Source organism: Musca autumnalis, unplaced genomic scaffold (genome assembly GCF_047663935.1).
Source record: "Musca autumnalis isolate F117 unplaced genomic scaffold, ASM4766393v1 scaffold_3, whole genome shotgun sequence".
NCBI lineage: Eukaryota > Metazoa > Arthropoda > Insecta > Diptera > Muscidae > Musca > Musca autumnalis.
The window spans coordinates 154,245,269-154,261,991 of NW_027411866.1; the positions used below are offsets into that span (position 1 = coordinate 154,245,269).

A 16,723-nucleotide genomic window follows, 5' to 3' on the forward strand; every position below is an offset into this window, starting at 1 on the left:
ATTCCCTTCAAGAGTTATCGTGCGCACAAGTTTTGCGACAATTTTTGAACAGTTGTGGGGGAGGTACCGGAAGGAGTGGACCGATATAACCCATCTTCGAACTTAAATCAAATCTGGCCAAAATATTTCGATACCCAAAATTTGAACCGAATCGATTGATCCGTTCGAGAGTTATCGTGCGCACCAGCCAGCCAGACAGACAGACAGACGGACAGACAGACGGACGGACATTGCTAGATCTACTCAAAATTGTCTGAAACGGATATCGTACAAACATACTTGGGGTCTAAAACCATTATTTCGATGAGGCACATTTTTGGTCGTATCAAAGTGTAAATACCCTCTTTAGCCTAAAGGCTGAGGGTATAAATATCGGGGTAAGAAAATGAAATAATAAAACAACTAAACATATAATAGTTATTTCTTTTAAATAGATTAATGGAATATGTTTCAGCTACATTGTTTAATGTTGTTTACCGAACCGAACACTTTCTGAAAATAGCTGATAAAACATTATTTAAAGAAGCACGACAAACAGCGGATTTAATGAGGTCGTTAATTGACGGGGTATGTACGAAATGTACGATGTAAACTAGATATGTATGTGCATTCGGGTTATGACTTTTCGACATTTTTTCTCAAAAATGCTTTCCTGTAGCACGGATAGCTTTTGACTATTTGGAAAACAATTTTAGAGAAAAGTTATCATATGAAAAAATTGTTTTCTCAATTCAAATATTGAAAAAGTCATACAAAAACACTTTGAAAAAAGTTTGACTTTGTTTTTTGATTTTTATACCCTACTCCGCAATGCACAGTGGATGCGCCCAAGGACAAAAATCAAAAAATTCATGTCGTCATTTTAGAAACTTAAAGATTCAAATCGCTTCAAAACATTCCAAATTTTTCGAAACTTAACTTATTTTTTTCATTTTTCGCGGGTCTTAAGGAGAAAAAGCCTCACAAACATGACTAATTTTGAAGAAAAAAATGCATTTAAAAATGAGAAAAAATAGTTATATTCTAAGCGAATTTATGAAACAAAGGAATATTTTAAACACCTTAAATTAAGTTGAATCATTTAGTTAATTGCCTAAGCTTCATTTTTCTAGTTATGAAAATTCCTCTAAATTCCAAGGGTTGTCAAAAATTATGGTTATAATATTGGTAAAAATCGCGAGTTTTCAGCGCGGATCTAAGTTACCATGATAAAAAAAATCACTAATAGCACAAAAACATTATATTGAACACAAATGTAAGAAAGGATAACAACAAAAATTTTAATAATTCAAAAAATTGGGATTAAGCTTCTAAAAAAGGGTGTTAAACTTTTGGTCATATCTGCCAAAACCGCAAATTTCCGCAAAAAGTCTATACAGTTTTGAAGTATACAGGCGCCAGGCTTTAATTTGGTACTAGTGGCCATTCTTGCGAATTTTTGAAAAATGTTGCAACACGTCAAATCGTGAAAATTTTCCCCGCTCTTAGAACCAAAAATACGTTACTACAGGTAATTCTGCAGAAAAAATGTTATAAAATCTTATTAAGTACAGAAAAATATATGGTAACCCTATGGAGGCTGTGGGCAAAAGTGGACCAATGTCACATTTATTTATAAAATCCTGCTCGAAACTCTGTGTTCACTATTAAATCCTAATCCGTTTAGAATTTGCTAAATATCTGTAAAATACATTTAATCGAGATAGAAATCATATATGGGGGTATAGCAAATCATGGACCAATATTGACAGTTTATAGAGGGGAGGTTTACTATGCAATAACAACTCCTAGTACCAGATTACAGCGAATTCGGTTAAACAATATGTTGGCAACAGTAAAATACTTCAATTCAGAATGATCCGTTACATGGAAACCACGCAAAAGTTTGGACCTAGGACGCCAATATTTTTGTTAGAGTGTAGTGTGTAGACCAATTGATAAAAATTTCAGTTCGATATATCATCTAGAATTATATTTGTCACACCTTCCCATATAAGTGCCACCACTGTGCAATGAGGGAAGGGTATTATAAGTTTGTTTTGTTTTCATTTAATACCGTGAAATATTCGTCGTAGACACCCAATGTTGTATACCACTTTTCATATCTCGACAAGATAAAGCGGTATAGTAATGTGTGTTTGTCCGCCCGTGTGTCCGTTTGTCGATTATAAATTCTAATTAAACTCCAGGCCGCAATTACGGACAGATTGTCACGAAATTTGGTATGGAGGTTATACGGCTATTGTTATTTGTAATGGTCGTGAAATATTTAGGGGGTGAAATGGACCAAATACAAAATTTTTATCCAAATTTGTATCTGCTCTGTAGGTCGCAATTATAGTCCGATCATTCGATAAGATCACCGAAAACTGTATCTAAAATTCAACTAATATTTAATTTGTTGATACCCTCAACATTTAAACCAACGAGATTATCGAAATAATGATTTTAGACCCCAAGTATGTTTGGACGAAATCCATGTCAGACAATTTGGAGTCGATTTACTCATGTCTGTCCATCTGTCTGTCTGGTGCACACGATAACTCTGGAAGAATCGACATAACCAACCGACAGGTTCAAATTTTAGGTCTCGTAAATTTTGTCCAAACTTAGTTTAAGTTCGAAGATGGACCATATCGGTCTACACCTTCCGTTAATTACCCCCACAAAAGTTCTAACAATTTTGCTAAGATTATTCGCACGATAGTTCCAGAAGGGACTAACCGAATTTTTCCAAACGAAGGATGTGGAAATATTACTTCCACGCATATATCAGGTTCGAATATGGATTATATCGGCCCACTCCTTTGGGAAAAGTATAGTTTAACAGCTCTGCTCGAACCGTTTTGAATTTGTTTGAAACATGTTCGCCTTGCGGCCCATTTTACGATGGTGCAATTTTTTGGGGCAAGTCCATACTTCCTGAAACGACCCCAACTAAACTGACTAGTGCCTAAGATAACCCTCGAAGGGAGAAACCAGTTTGGTCTTAATTTTGTATATCGTATTATTTCGGAACACTCGTTCGGGTTAGATCAGGTTTGAAAATCGGCTATATATGTTTACATATTTAATACATATCGTGGGCAAGTCCATGCTTCCATAGCAACTGAAATGTCTGGCAATATATCTATCAAAAATAATGACTCCCAAAATCCACTTTCAAAATGGACTATGTCGGTCCATTCCTTCAAGTACATCCTCCGCAACATTTTTGAGCTTCAAACCAAAAAAAAAATTTTATCGGTAAATTGCAAAAAGAACCATAAACTCCGTAGATTCTATATTGTCAATAGATGGACGCTTCAATTGACACAGGCTGAGGGTATATATCTGTCGGCAAAGCCGACTGATACTTTTTTACTTGTTTGGGGGTCAATGTCCATTCTTCTTGGGAAATTGGTCCGAAATTTAAATAAAATATATAGAGACGTTATAAGTATTGAGTTTACGTAGTTTCTTTGTGTCCGAGGCTGAGATTATATCTCCGTCGGCACAGCTGACTGATACTTTCTAACTTGTTCTAATATAATAATATTTTTACTTTGCAGCACGAAAATTATTAACCATATTTTGACACCGCAGCCTGATAGAAGTCCAAAAATAAGAAGACAGGTGTCCCGGCTTTTTTCCCTATAACTTCAACTCTCACAGTTATGGGCCTCAAAGACCTGAGGCTTTGATGTCAAAATGTATCATTTTGTCCGGCACATATCTTCTAAACCGCTTGGAATTTGGGATTACTCGTGGAGGTTGTAGCTTTTGTCCTAAAGAATAATAATTGTGAACACATAAATTCCATTCAATTTCATCCTCAAGGTCAAAATCGTCAAGGTCAAATTTCCATTATAATTTTTTTCTCGGATTTAAGTCTGCAGATAAAAATGGAGCAAACAACCGACTAGTAAAATTTTCCTTAGATCTCAATATACAACTTTTTAGAACATACGAACTCTGTAGAAACGGTTCTTAATGGCCAAAATAGCTAAACAAATGCGATTTGCATCCTCTTTTCTCGGTTTCCGCTCCATAGATACTAAACCGTTCAAAATTCAAGAAAACAATTAACAACGATAATGTAGCAAAGATATCAACAAACAACTTTCTGGAACATATGAAATATCTATAAACGGTTCTTAAATGCGAAAATAGTCAAAAACTTTCGAAAATATTAGATTTTTATACTTTTTTCTCCTATTCTGGTCCACACATACCGAACCGCCCAAAAATTAAGGATACAGTCAACTATAAAAATTTACCTTACATTTCAATAAACAACTTTCAAAAACATATAACGATTCTAGAAACTGTTCATCAAGCTCAAAATTTGATTATTTTAAATCATTCTTTACTGTTCATTGCGATTCTCTAACACATTTTTTGAGTTACCGACAAAAATCGGTAAAATTAAAATGCTTATAGTTTCGGTAATTAGCGATATTTTTCGGTAAATTTAGCGACGAATAGAAAATAGTCGTAAAGTTCTACTGATAACAAGAGTGATGTCAACTTTTATTTGAACTTTTCATTCATAAAATGAGTTAGAGAATCGCACTACTGGTCCGTAAATACAAACCTTCCAAATTTTCTTTAGTTTTGAGCAGTTTGTTATTCCAGACCTAAGTAGGGGGAAACATTAAACATAATTTTATTTTGTGCAAATTTCAGCTTAAAGAATCATTCCTAGAATCTTTTTAGTTGTTTATTGAAATCTTAGGTACATTTTTGTAGTTAACTGTATCCTTAATTTTTGGGGAGTTCGGCATCTATGGACCAGAATAGGAGAAAAAAGTATAACGTTTTTGGCTATTTCGCATTTAAGAACCGTTCATAGACATTTCGCATGTTCCAGAAAGTTGTTTGTTGATATCTTTGCTACATTATCGTAGTTAATTGTTTTCTTGAATTTTAAAGGTTTAGTATCTATGTAGCGGAAACCGAGAAAAGAGCAGTTGCTAAAGTTTTACAAAAGTTTACCAAAATATGCGAAAAAATATACAAAATTGGTATAATGCGCAAAACAAGATTAGGAAAAAAATTGAAAATTGTTGATTTGCACGGTGTGCCTTAACAAATGTAAATGGAAGGTGCTTAAACCTCGGAAGTTTTTGCTGATTCTGAAACTACAATGCTCATAGATGAGAAATATCAAGAAACAAAAAAAATCGCCGGAGGGATTTTCAAATAAATCGCGATTAAAGTTCACATTTTTAGGGGTTCTTTAGGTTTTTACGATTTAGCTTGGAAACCGAGAGTTCTATGTAAATGGGTCTAAGGAAAATGTTGTAGCAGACAACATTTTCCACAAGATTGGATTTTATGATATTTTTCGTAGGTTTTACCGTTTTTGAGATATAGAATTTCAAATTGAGACAATACACTGACTGTATCGCCTTTTCTTTAGACCCATTTACATAGAACTCGCAAAAACTTCCGAGGTGTAAGCACCTTGCATTTAAATTTGTTAAGGCACACCGTGTTTGTTTTCCTTTTTTATTTTCATAAAAATGAACATTTGACATCAGTAGTGCGATTCTGTAACTTCTTAACGACAGAATTAACCACGACGAATGTCGGTAGTTAACGATAATCTTCGGTAAGTGCTATTCTGTATACAAATTTTAAAGATTTTTTATTTTTTTGAAATTTTTTTACGGTGCCCTTGAAGCAACTTTAAATGGAAGGTGCTTGCACCTGGGAAGTTTTTGCGGATTCTGAAACTGCAATGTTCATAAAATACAGAAAAAAAATCGCTGGAGCGCTTTTAAACAAATCGCGATTCAAGTTGACATTTTAGGGGTTTTTTAGATTTTCAAGATTTTGCTTGGAAACCGCAAGTCCTATCGAAATGGGACTAAAGAAAATATTGTAGCTATGAAAATTCTCTACAAGACTGAACTTCACGATAATTTCGTAGGTTTTACCGTTATTGAGGTATAGAAATTCAAATTGGGACAATGCATTGACTGTGTAGCTACTGTTTAGGTGATAGCTCAGAAAGGCCGCAGAGAATAGTTGTAGTTTGTGGAGATGAGCAATGGTGATACAAACCCGAGTGTTACCGATAAATAAAAGAGGAGAGGAAAATAAAACACAAAGGTTTTTAGTTGGTATAATAATAATAATAGTGTGTAGGTGATTTATTTAGGCGAAAAGTGCTGATGACTTTACCTTGTATTGGGTGAGACGCGTTACAATTCGCGAGTAAACCGAGAAGTACTTCCGTACTGGTGAAGAGATGACTTATAAGTGATTTGTGTATAAACCGAAAGTGAATCAAGGCTGAGGCAATCACTGCTTATTGGAAAGTTCTCACTACGATCCGAACTGAGCGAATACAGTTCCAGGGAGAAATTGCAGAGAAATTCCACTACCAAGAGAGTACTCTCTACGATCCGCGCTGAGCGAACAAAGTCTCTGAGAAGATTTGTAGGGCAATGATTGGAAATATCACCCTACGATCCGCCGTAAGCGAACATAATTTCTCAGAGGGTTTGTAGAGAACACTTAAGGAAGGGAGGCCTCTCTGCGATCCGAACTAGGCGAACAAAGGCTCCCTGGAGATTTGTAGTGAAAATACCAATAGAGAGTTTCTAACTTAAACATTAGCCGCCAGCCTTGAAACAGATAGGGGTGTTTCAATATAAAATGGGTGAACTTAAGTAACTTACAACTAGGAATCCAAGTATGTAAATTCAGTTAGGTGAGCTTTGGCGATTTTTTATTTAAAATTCCGTACTGTAATGTATCAAGCTATAGCAGTTGCGTAACTAATACAAATGGAGAAGGTAAAAATAAATTAATGATCCCGATGATGATTTAATTGTAAAACATTTTTTTTAGAATTACCAGTTAGATAATGTATATTTCAATACGTGGTGGGAACCGATAGGAAATACTTTCTGGTGAAAATAATAAAGTATTCACGGTTTTTGGTTGTCTGATGGTGCAGTCGTTTGAACGTAATTAATTCGAATGATGGGGAGAAGAGTACATTGGACCAGTTAGGATCCAACCAAATACAGTATTCTGTGCAAGAAGAGAACCGAGTATATTTTGGAGAGTTCCGGCTTGTAATATTTTTGGATATAAGTCAGCTCCGATCAACAGATCTACAGGTCTACTATCAAAGAAGTTTGGATCAGCTAACCGAATGTTTTGTAAACGATTTGTTATATCGGGATCTATTGAGAAAGATGGAAGATCATCCGATATCCGAGGGAGAATAAATGCTTCTGTTTGAACTACCAACGAAGAATTGATTCGTGAACCGATTTTCAGAGAACAACTCTTCTGAGTATTAGCTGATACCGTTCCCGTTACTCCTGAAATACGAGCTAGAGCAGAGCAAGTAGGCAAATTTAACCGTTTTCTTATGGTGTCTGAGATAAAAGAACCTTCTGATGCTGGATCGATCAGAGCCCGAACTGTATATTCTTTATCATTATGAAGAAGATTCACTATAGCAGTTCCCAGAAGAACACTACGATTCTGTGATGTATGGAAAACTTGTTGATTTGCTATAGTTGGATTGGCACCGGTGGAGGTGGAAGCTATATTGTCATTGTGGTGAAGTACAGAACGACGGGAAGAGGAAGGTGTAGAATTTGATGAAGAAGGAGTTGAGGGAGGTGATTTAGTAGAACGGTGGAGGAGGGTGTGATGTCTTCCACGACATATATTGCAATTATGGGCGCTAGAACAAGTTTTAATTGTATGACCCCGTGAAAGACAATTCCAACAACTGCCTTGTTTCTTCACCGTTGAAGATTTTTGGTCAAAAGGCAATTGCTTAAACTTTGGACAAGATCGCAAAGAATGAATTTCCGTAGGATATAGAAGACAAGATATCGTGGCTGGTGATTTGAATTTTTTATAAACCGAATTGTTGGTGATTGGTGATATAAATTCTTTCGAAGAAGTCTTTTTATTGGGTTCAGGGCCTTTGATATCACGCAAACAGTTAAGTGTCTGGATTCTTTCAGAAATAAATGAATCCAAGTCTTCCCAAGAAGACAAAGCCGATTTGTCTCTAACACTCTGTTCCCATAGAGTGACAGTTATTCGCGGTAAACGCTGAATATTGTACTGTGGTGATATCATATACGGCCATAGCAGATAAACAACTATTTATTCCGCGCTGAAAGGTTTTCAATCCCGAACTAGTTTCACGATCGATATATGGAAGATCAAAAAGAAGCTTCAAGTGACTATTGACAATAACCCGTTTATTGTCATACCGATTTTTGAGAGCTGTCCATGCTAAGACGAAGCTACGGTGAGTTAGTGGGAACTTGGAAACAATTTCTTTAGCCTCGCCGTCTGTCTTTCTAATTAAATGACAGAGTCTCTCAATGTCACTAAGACCAGAATTATTTACATACATCGCGGTGAAAAGGTCTCGGAAAGATGGCCACGACAAGAAATCACCATGAAAGGTTTCTATGTCGCATGGAGGAAGTACAAGGTTATGTACGCTATCCGGATTTGGCGCAGAAAAGATTGAGTCACGAGTATGACAACTGTTTTGAACGAAAGGAGGATCCACCTGAGTGCCGATTTCCCGCGACGCCTGTGTCGAAGTACTCATATTATTTGCTTGGTCACCGTGAAATTCTTTTGCCGAGAATTCCGAACTATTTATAGAGGTGTGAGGTGAAGATTTGGATGATTGAAGAATTTTGCCCAATTTGCGATTCATAGTTGACCTACAAGTAATGTAAGTCTGATGACACACTTCGTATTTACTATCCAACGAATCTATGTCATCCTTTTTCGAATCTACCGCCGACATTAAATAATCGAGGCAACGATCGAATGTTAATTGGACCTTTAACCACAGCTTGTCCAATTCTGTGCTACGAAACTCTAAGTCGTATTGATCTAACTGATCATCGCGCATTTGGTTGAAATGGGAATCGAATTTGATCAAAGCATCCGATGCTCTGATAAAGAGATCTAAAGGTGTGACTGGCATTGTAGAGAATTTCTTTGTTCCGAAAAAATAGACAAATTTTCACGAATTTGTTGGACTAATTCACAAAAATGTGCAAAGAGTTGCAAAAATTCAATAAATTTTATTATTTCTGCACGAGGTGTAGGGTGAATCAAAGACTAAAAGTTCCAAAACAAATTGATTTAGGTGAAGAGGAAACACAAATAAACCAAATGTCCGAAAAATTAAACAAATTCCCGAGAATCTGTTCAAAAATTGCAAAAAAACAACAAATTTCCAAAAAGCTGCAAAAAATCAATTGAATTTATTGTTTTCGCAGCGAGGTGTAGGGTGAATCAATGACTGAATGTCCAAGATCGATTAATTTTTGTGAAATGGGAAAACACAAATTGCCAAAATATCGAAAACCGAATAAATTGGGAATTTTCCTTGTGAAAAATGACAATTTTAAATTCCAAAGGGACCAAATGTAGGGTGCACTACTTTAGAACAACCAAAAAAGCAAAAAACCGCAACCGAAAATTCAAATATGTTAATAAAAAAGGTGATTTTAGTACAAAAATATAAATTTATATTGAATATTTGAATAAATATATATGTTATATTTACTAAAAATATAAATATATAATGCCGATTGTAGGGTGTACGATGTCCAAAAAACCGTTTATACCGAATACCGATTATTTTTCGAAAATATGCAAATATTTATTTTTCCGAAAAAACATTAAAAAATAATTTATATAAAAAATAATTTTTTCACCTGCGACCCACTGTAACCGTAGTAATAACGAATGTGTACAACAAAACGAAATAAAACACAACTAGCGTCGCAGTAGACGTTTGCTGGTATGTACTAGTAGGTAAGCAGGTAGAGAGAACAGAACGTATTTACTTGTTGGTAGGTTTTTTTTCGTTTTGTAAGTGACGCTAAAAGAAATGCAAAAAGGCGGGTGATTTGTAATACGTTTGTTGTTGCAATTCTCACTAAAGGGCTCTCCCTTTGGAATAATTATGGATGTAGGGATAGTGAGAAAATAAACCGAGATAATATAACAACAACACGTATTGGCGATCACTACACTTGTTGACTTGTTTGTGAATAATAAAGAAACACAGTATGCTTTATATTAGATTTATTAAATTCACAAAATAAACGATATTTTTCTAATATTTCAAGGTGAATGCAACCGTATTTTGGTGAGAATTTTTATAAAATGATTTAGTGTGTGGACTGTATGCATATTTTAACCGTATTTGTTTGTAATTACCGACCGATAGGGTGAATTAAAGTCGATCAGTAACCGAAATATTTTTTATGAGAAAAGAGATAAAATTTAACACTCGCGATTTGCTCACTTATGGAAAACACTGAATTTACATACCTGATATGTTTTTTGATGAAATATTTGTTGTTGGTGATGCGATTGGATGTTTTTTTTTGATGAGGATGGTGGTGAGGGGTGATTGGGGAAACTTTTGTGCACTGAAGTAGAGAACAAAAAACTGCGAATAGCACTAACAACACCGTGTAAATTATCCACTAATCCGTCTCGATTGGATGAAATGTGGGTGGACAACAACAAAATCCAAAGGAACTTATCTGGCTCGACTGGACCAAATGTTTAGGCGATAGCTCAGAGAGGCCGTAGATAATAGTTGTTGTTTGTGGAGATGAGAATGGTGATACAAACCCGAGTGTTACCGATAAATAAAAGGAGATGAAAATAAAACACAAAGGTTTTTAGTTGGTATAATAATAATAATAGTGTGTAGGTGATTTATTTAGGCGAAAAGTGCTGATGACTTTACCTTGTATTGGGTGAGACGCGTTACAATTCGTGAGTAAACCGAGAAGTACTTCCGTACTGGTGAAGAGATGACTTATAAGTGATTTGTGTATAAACCGAAAGTGAATCAAGGCTGAGGCAATCACTGCTTATTGGAAAGTTCTCACTACGATCCGAACTGAGCGAATACAGTTCCAGGGAGAAATTGCAGAGAAATTCCACTACCAAGAGAGTACTCTCTACGATCCGCGCTGAGCGAACAAAGTCTCTGAGAAGATTTGTAGGGCAATGATTGGAAATATCACCCTACGATCCGCCGTAAGCGAACATAATTTCTCAGAGGGTTTGTAGAGAACACTTAAGGAAGGGAGGCCTCTCTGCGATCCGAACTAGGCGAACAAAGGCTCCCTGGAGATTTGTAGTGAAAATACCAATAGAGAGTTTCTAACTTAAACAGCTACCTTATAAAACAATGTAATACATGGTACGCCTTACTTTAAGTGAAAACCGCTTACACCTGGGAAGTTTTTGCGGTCAATCTTGTAGAGAATGTTCATAGCAACAAAATTTTCTTTTGACCCATTTCGATAGGACTTGCGATTTCCAAGCAAAATCGTGAAAATCTAAAAAAACTCTAAAAATGCCGACTTGAACCGCGATTTATTTAAAAAGCTCTGCGGCATTTTTTTTTCTTCTTTTTTGATTTTTCTCATCTATGAACATTGTAGTTTTAGAATCCGCAAAAACTTCCTCCCAGGTGTAAGTACCTTCCATTTAAAATTGCTTCAACAGCACCGTGTTTTGTCTGTTAGGGCAAACGAAGATCATTTTTAATGATTTTTATTAATTTTCTCGTTTAGAGTTAAGCTTGGTGATCGATTTTTTTTTTGCAAGTGAAAAAGGAAAGCCAAGAACTTTTACCGATTTTTTTCGTTAAATTTTGTCGTTAATCACCGAAAATTATTGTTAAATTAACAACCAAAAAAAAGTAGTCGTTAAGTCTTAACGACAGTACATAAGAAGGACAGTACAGATAAATTCCGCCTAATGGGGAAAAGCGTTAGCTAATGCTTCAAAAGAACTCTAGTGTGGTACTGCTTTGTAAGACCTATACCAATGTCCTTAACAGAATCTTTCTAGGAGACTTTTGTTGACAATTATGACTTCTTTTACGTAACTAGATGTAGACCCGATTCACTTGCACTCATTATTCAACTACTTTTTTCGCTACAAATATTTTGCTGACTATTTTATTGCAGAGATATTATGTGATGGCGAATGAGATGTTTATTCATCTCCTGAATTAAAACTACCAACATCTATGGCATGAATGTATTGGCCATTTAACTCCTAGAAATACATACATACATACATACACACTTGACACTTTAGGACAGAGGAAGGCAACATACACAGAAAAAAATAATTACTGCATTTCAGAAATAGTGTTCATAAAGTCTTGCCAAGGTTCAAATTTCTTCATTTCATGAACGCCTTTCATAAAGCAAAAAATACTGTTTTTTTTTTTTTTTTGAGAGAGTTTGAGAGTGTGAGTGGAAACGTAAACAATGCATTAACCGAACGAATGTGTTTACCGTGTACGTCTGTGTCGTATGCCCGCGGGCATAGGAAAGTTGTTGTTGGTGGCCATCACTGATATAGCCTCAATGTGATGGTGAGACGAGGGTGGGGTTTGTGCTGTGGTTTGTTAATACATTGTCAATACGATGGTGAGACGGCGAGACCATTCAAAAGAAAACGAGAACAAAGTTGAGAGCATTTACCAAACAAGAGAGGAAATATGAGAGCAGATAGTGGAATATATACATATATTCTCTATATATTCCCTATAGGGAACAAGTGAGCAAAGGCTACACCTACACCACTACCCCTGTGCATAAGCTTTTCACTGGTAAACATTTATTTTAGGGAACATAATCCGACTACCACCAAACATATTTTGGTTTTTAATCAAAAAATGTGCCTCTTTCTCTCTGGGACCCCCATAAGCAATCAAAATTTTGAGACCATCCGATCAAAGTTTCGACCTGTAGAATGGAAAAATTGAATGCATTACCGACTATTGTGGTATATCCTTTGTTTGACCACCTTCGCCAACCTACTTTACACCAATGTACAGGTAATATTTTCTTCTTCCTTTCGCTTATTCCGACTCCTGAATATTATCCGACAATCACCAAAATAAATAGGCTTCTTCCTCTGTGGGACCCGCATAAAATTCCAAAAACTTCTTGACGATCCGATCAAAATTGCGACCTGTAGCGTGATTACAAAAAAATCGGAAAATGGGATGCTTTACCGACTATTGTGATATCTCTGTTGTTTGAGCAGCTACGACAACCTACTTTACATCATTGTAAAGGTGATATTTTCTACTTTCCTTGCCAGGTTTTTCTTTTGATACACCTCTTAACCAGACAGAGATATTGGCTTTGAAATAAAACGTTGACCATTCTCCAAATAAGTTTTTGCCCATTCCGACCCCTGAATATTATCCGACCATCATTAAAATCAGTAGGCTTCTTCCTCTGTGGGACCCCCATTAACCACCAAAATTTCGTGAGATTCGATCAAAATTGCGACCTGTAGCGTGATTACAAAACAAATCGGAAAATGGGATGCATTATCGACTATTGCCATCTCTCTGCTATTCGACCACCTACGACAACCTACTTTACATCGTTGTAAAGGTGATATTTTCTACTTTCCTTGCCAGGTTTTGTTTTTGATATACCTCTTAAAGAAACAGAGATATTGGCTTTGAAATAAAATGTTGACTTTTCTCCAAATAAGTTGTTTGCCTATTCCGACATCTAAATATTATCCGACCATCACCAAAATCAGTAAGCTTCTTCCTCTGTGAGACCCCCATTAACCCTCAAAATTTCGTGACGATTCGATCAAAATTGGGACCTGTAGCGTGATTTCCAAAAAATGGATAAATGGGATGTATTACCGACTATTGCGATATCTCCGTTATTTGGTTACCTACGCCGACCTAGTTTACATCATTGTAAAGATGGAATCTTCTACTTTCATAGTCAGGCTTTGCTTTTGGAAAGTTTTCAACCGAAGCTGTGATATTTGTCAATATAATTAAAATCGCAAAAATGAAAACTGGGGTTTTATTTGCTAGTATTGTGATATCTTCGTTGTTTGACAACCTACGAGCACCAACTTTACATCATTAGAAAGGTTATATTTTCTACTTTCATTGTCAAGTTTTGCTTTTGGTATACCCCATACAGAAGCTGAGATATTCGATTTGGAAAAACACGTTGTCTTTTTATCCACCTAAGTTTTTTGCCCTTTCTGACCCCTAAATATTATCCGACCATCACCAAAATCAATAGGCTTCTTTTCCTCCGGGACCCCCATCAATATCCAAAATTTCGTGACGATCCGATCAAAATTGCGACATGTAGCGTGATTACAAGGTTTAGATGGACAGACGGACGCACACACATAGCGAGATCGACTCAGCTCGTCGAGACATTCATTTTGGTATATATAAGTATGGGTCTACGACCATTATTTCGATGCGTTACAAACTTTTTGGCCAAAACCAATTTATAATACCCTCCCCACATAGTGGTGTAGGGTATAAAAATAGGAAATTGATTTTGCATCTCATGAAAATCTTACATATTTTTTGAAAAAATAGTGTCTTTCGTATGTAAATAAGAAACTGCACATGTATCTTATATTAGGTACCTGTACAGTATGAAAAAACTACATCATCATATACTAAGCCTTAGTAACTAAGGTATTTTTGGGTTACGCATGCTGGAATGCTTGAAGACACTTATTTTAGCCACATTCCATAGCCGATAGCTTTTATTGCTAGTGCTTTTTGTAATTTTTCTTTATTATAATTTATAATTATAATAAATATCTTTAAATAAATAAATAAATTGCCACATTCCTTCAAAAAGCAGAAATTGTTTACACCTTAAACGCTTTATGTTATGTATTCGCGACGAAATAATGTTTTCAATATATTTTAATTAATATTAAAGTATAATAATTGACATTTTTTTCACATCGATATTCGTCGGCATGAGTCACCGATTTCTACAATCGGTAACATAAAATTACAGAGTTGAACAATCGTTAACTCAACCGAATATTTTTGTTAATTATTTAAAAAATTTACAGAATCGCACTACAAACTATTGATTTTCAACACCATTGTCATATTCATACACCTAAATTCAGAATAACATTTAGTTTGATTTCGTTCATTAGGAATGTGGATAATACACGAATTAATTTGAATTAAGGCAGTTAATTCAAACTAACACTGTCGTCTGTTTAGACATTAATACTCGTATATGAAAAACAAGGTGTGTCCTCTTGTTGTTGGACAAATTGTTATTAGTTTCCAATTCTTTCAGGCATACAAATACTACGCAACGGGTCTTCGAAATGATCCAGAGTATTTGGATAGCCAGGATATTGCTGTTGCCAGACATATCAATGATGCCATTGAATCTAATGAACTTGAAAAAGACCTTGCCATATCGAGTATGATGCATCTATTTGCGGCGGTATGTTTTTTCAGGAATAGTTACACTTCTCTAATAAACATATTGGAAACTCAATATATTTTCTGTTTTACACTCCAGTCCTTTGAAACGAGTTCAGCTACACTATATTTTACCATACTTATGCTAGCCATGCATCCAGAATATCAAGCCAAAGTATATGCTGAAATATGTAAACTCTTTCCCGACAATGATAATGGAGAGTTCAACATGTCTTATGAACACACCAAGCAACTCACTTACCTGGATATGTTTATAAAGGAGTCAATGAGATTATTCCCTACCATTCCTATGTTTGGGCGCATATCTATTGAGGACAACCTACAATTGAGCAATGGCATCGTTATTCCTGAAGGCCTCAGTACGCTAATAGATGTTTATGACTTACATCGTAGTAAAGACATATGGGGTCCACAAGCCAATAAATTTAATCCAGATAATTTTCTCCCTGTTAATGTCGAAGCTCGTCATCCATATGCGTTTATTCCCTTTTCCAAAGCCAAGCGAAGTTGTATAGGTGAGCATAATAAAAACATATTGTTTTCACGAAATTCATATTGAATTATATTTTTTTTATTTTTTCTCCTCTCTAGGAATGCGTTATGCTGAAATCGGCCTTAAAGTTGTAATGGCCAAAACAATCAAGCGTTATAAATTTTCCACCACAGCCAAATTAGAAGATTTAGTGGTACACAATCATTTGTCCCTGCATTTGGTTAATCCTCCACCACTTACTATTGAGAAAAGGATACATTTATCTAGCTAGGTTTGACTAGAGCTGGTCAATAAAATTGACGTTACTTTATGAAACAACATGGATTTCTATAGATTACAGAACACTTGATATAGACACATTATATGTAGAACATATTGCTAAAGTGGGTTTTGGTCTCAATATTAAAAGAAGGCATAATATGTTTAAGTTACCAAATCAAATATAATGTTATCATTAATTATTTGGGTTAAAGAAAAGTGAAGAACATTTTAATTAATGGGTCGATTCCGTATTGCGACGCGAATCATGTCGCGTCGTCAATCGTCTCTGCGACAAAAGTTAAAAATTGTTCTTCATAAAGCGATAGAAAATAATCGTCGATAACAAGTTATCGGTGATGTAGCGGAGCGTTTTTTGTTTTGATTTGACTAAATCAAAAAAAAAAAAAAAAAAAATCAGAGCAAGTTGCACACAAAAGTTATAGTTTTCTAAAATGATAAGCTCAGTGATAGTGAAGAAAATATAGTTAACATAGCATCTATCAGGCTACACTTAAGAGATAAATCGAATCCTTTAGAATTGCCATTAGTATTGTGTACATATGTTGGGTTTCCAACATTCATCAAAATAATTGTTAATTTTTTTAGGTTTAAAGCCTATTTTCGGCTTCCACAAGACGCTGTTACTTATATAGTAG

At 35.4% G+C, this 16,723-nt stretch overlaps 1 protein-coding gene across 1 annotated transcript; it reads left to right on the top strand.

Moving 5' to 3' along the window:
• Positions 1 to 439: 439 nt before the first annotated feature.
• Positions 440 to 16,453, top strand: LOC141397980 (probable cytochrome P450 313a4). The gene is made up of 4 exons (XM_073975039.1): positions 440 to 567; positions 15,162 to 15,314; positions 15,393 to 15,828; positions 15,905 to 16,453. Exons 1-4 carry the CDS (start codon positions 547 to 549, stop codon positions 16,075 to 16,077), a joined length of 783 nt encoding a protein of 260 aa, XP_073831140.1. The 5' UTR covers positions 440 to 546; the 3' UTR covers positions 16,078 to 16,453.
• Positions 16,454 to 16,723: the final 270 nt, after the last annotated feature.

Excerpts from the sequence above, each read along its gene's own strand:
- LOC141397980 (XM_073975039.1), top strand. The coding sequence starts at position 547 with ATGAGGTCGTTAATTGACGGG. Across the intron at positions 568-15,161 it reads TGAGGTCGTTAATTGACGGG|GCATACAAATACTACGCAAC; the intron begins GTATGTACGAAA and ends CAATTCTTTCAG. Across the intron at positions 15,829-15,904 it reads AGCCAAGCGAAGTTGTATAG|GAATGCGTTATGCTGAAATC; the intron begins GTGAGCATAATA and ends TCTCCTCTCTAG.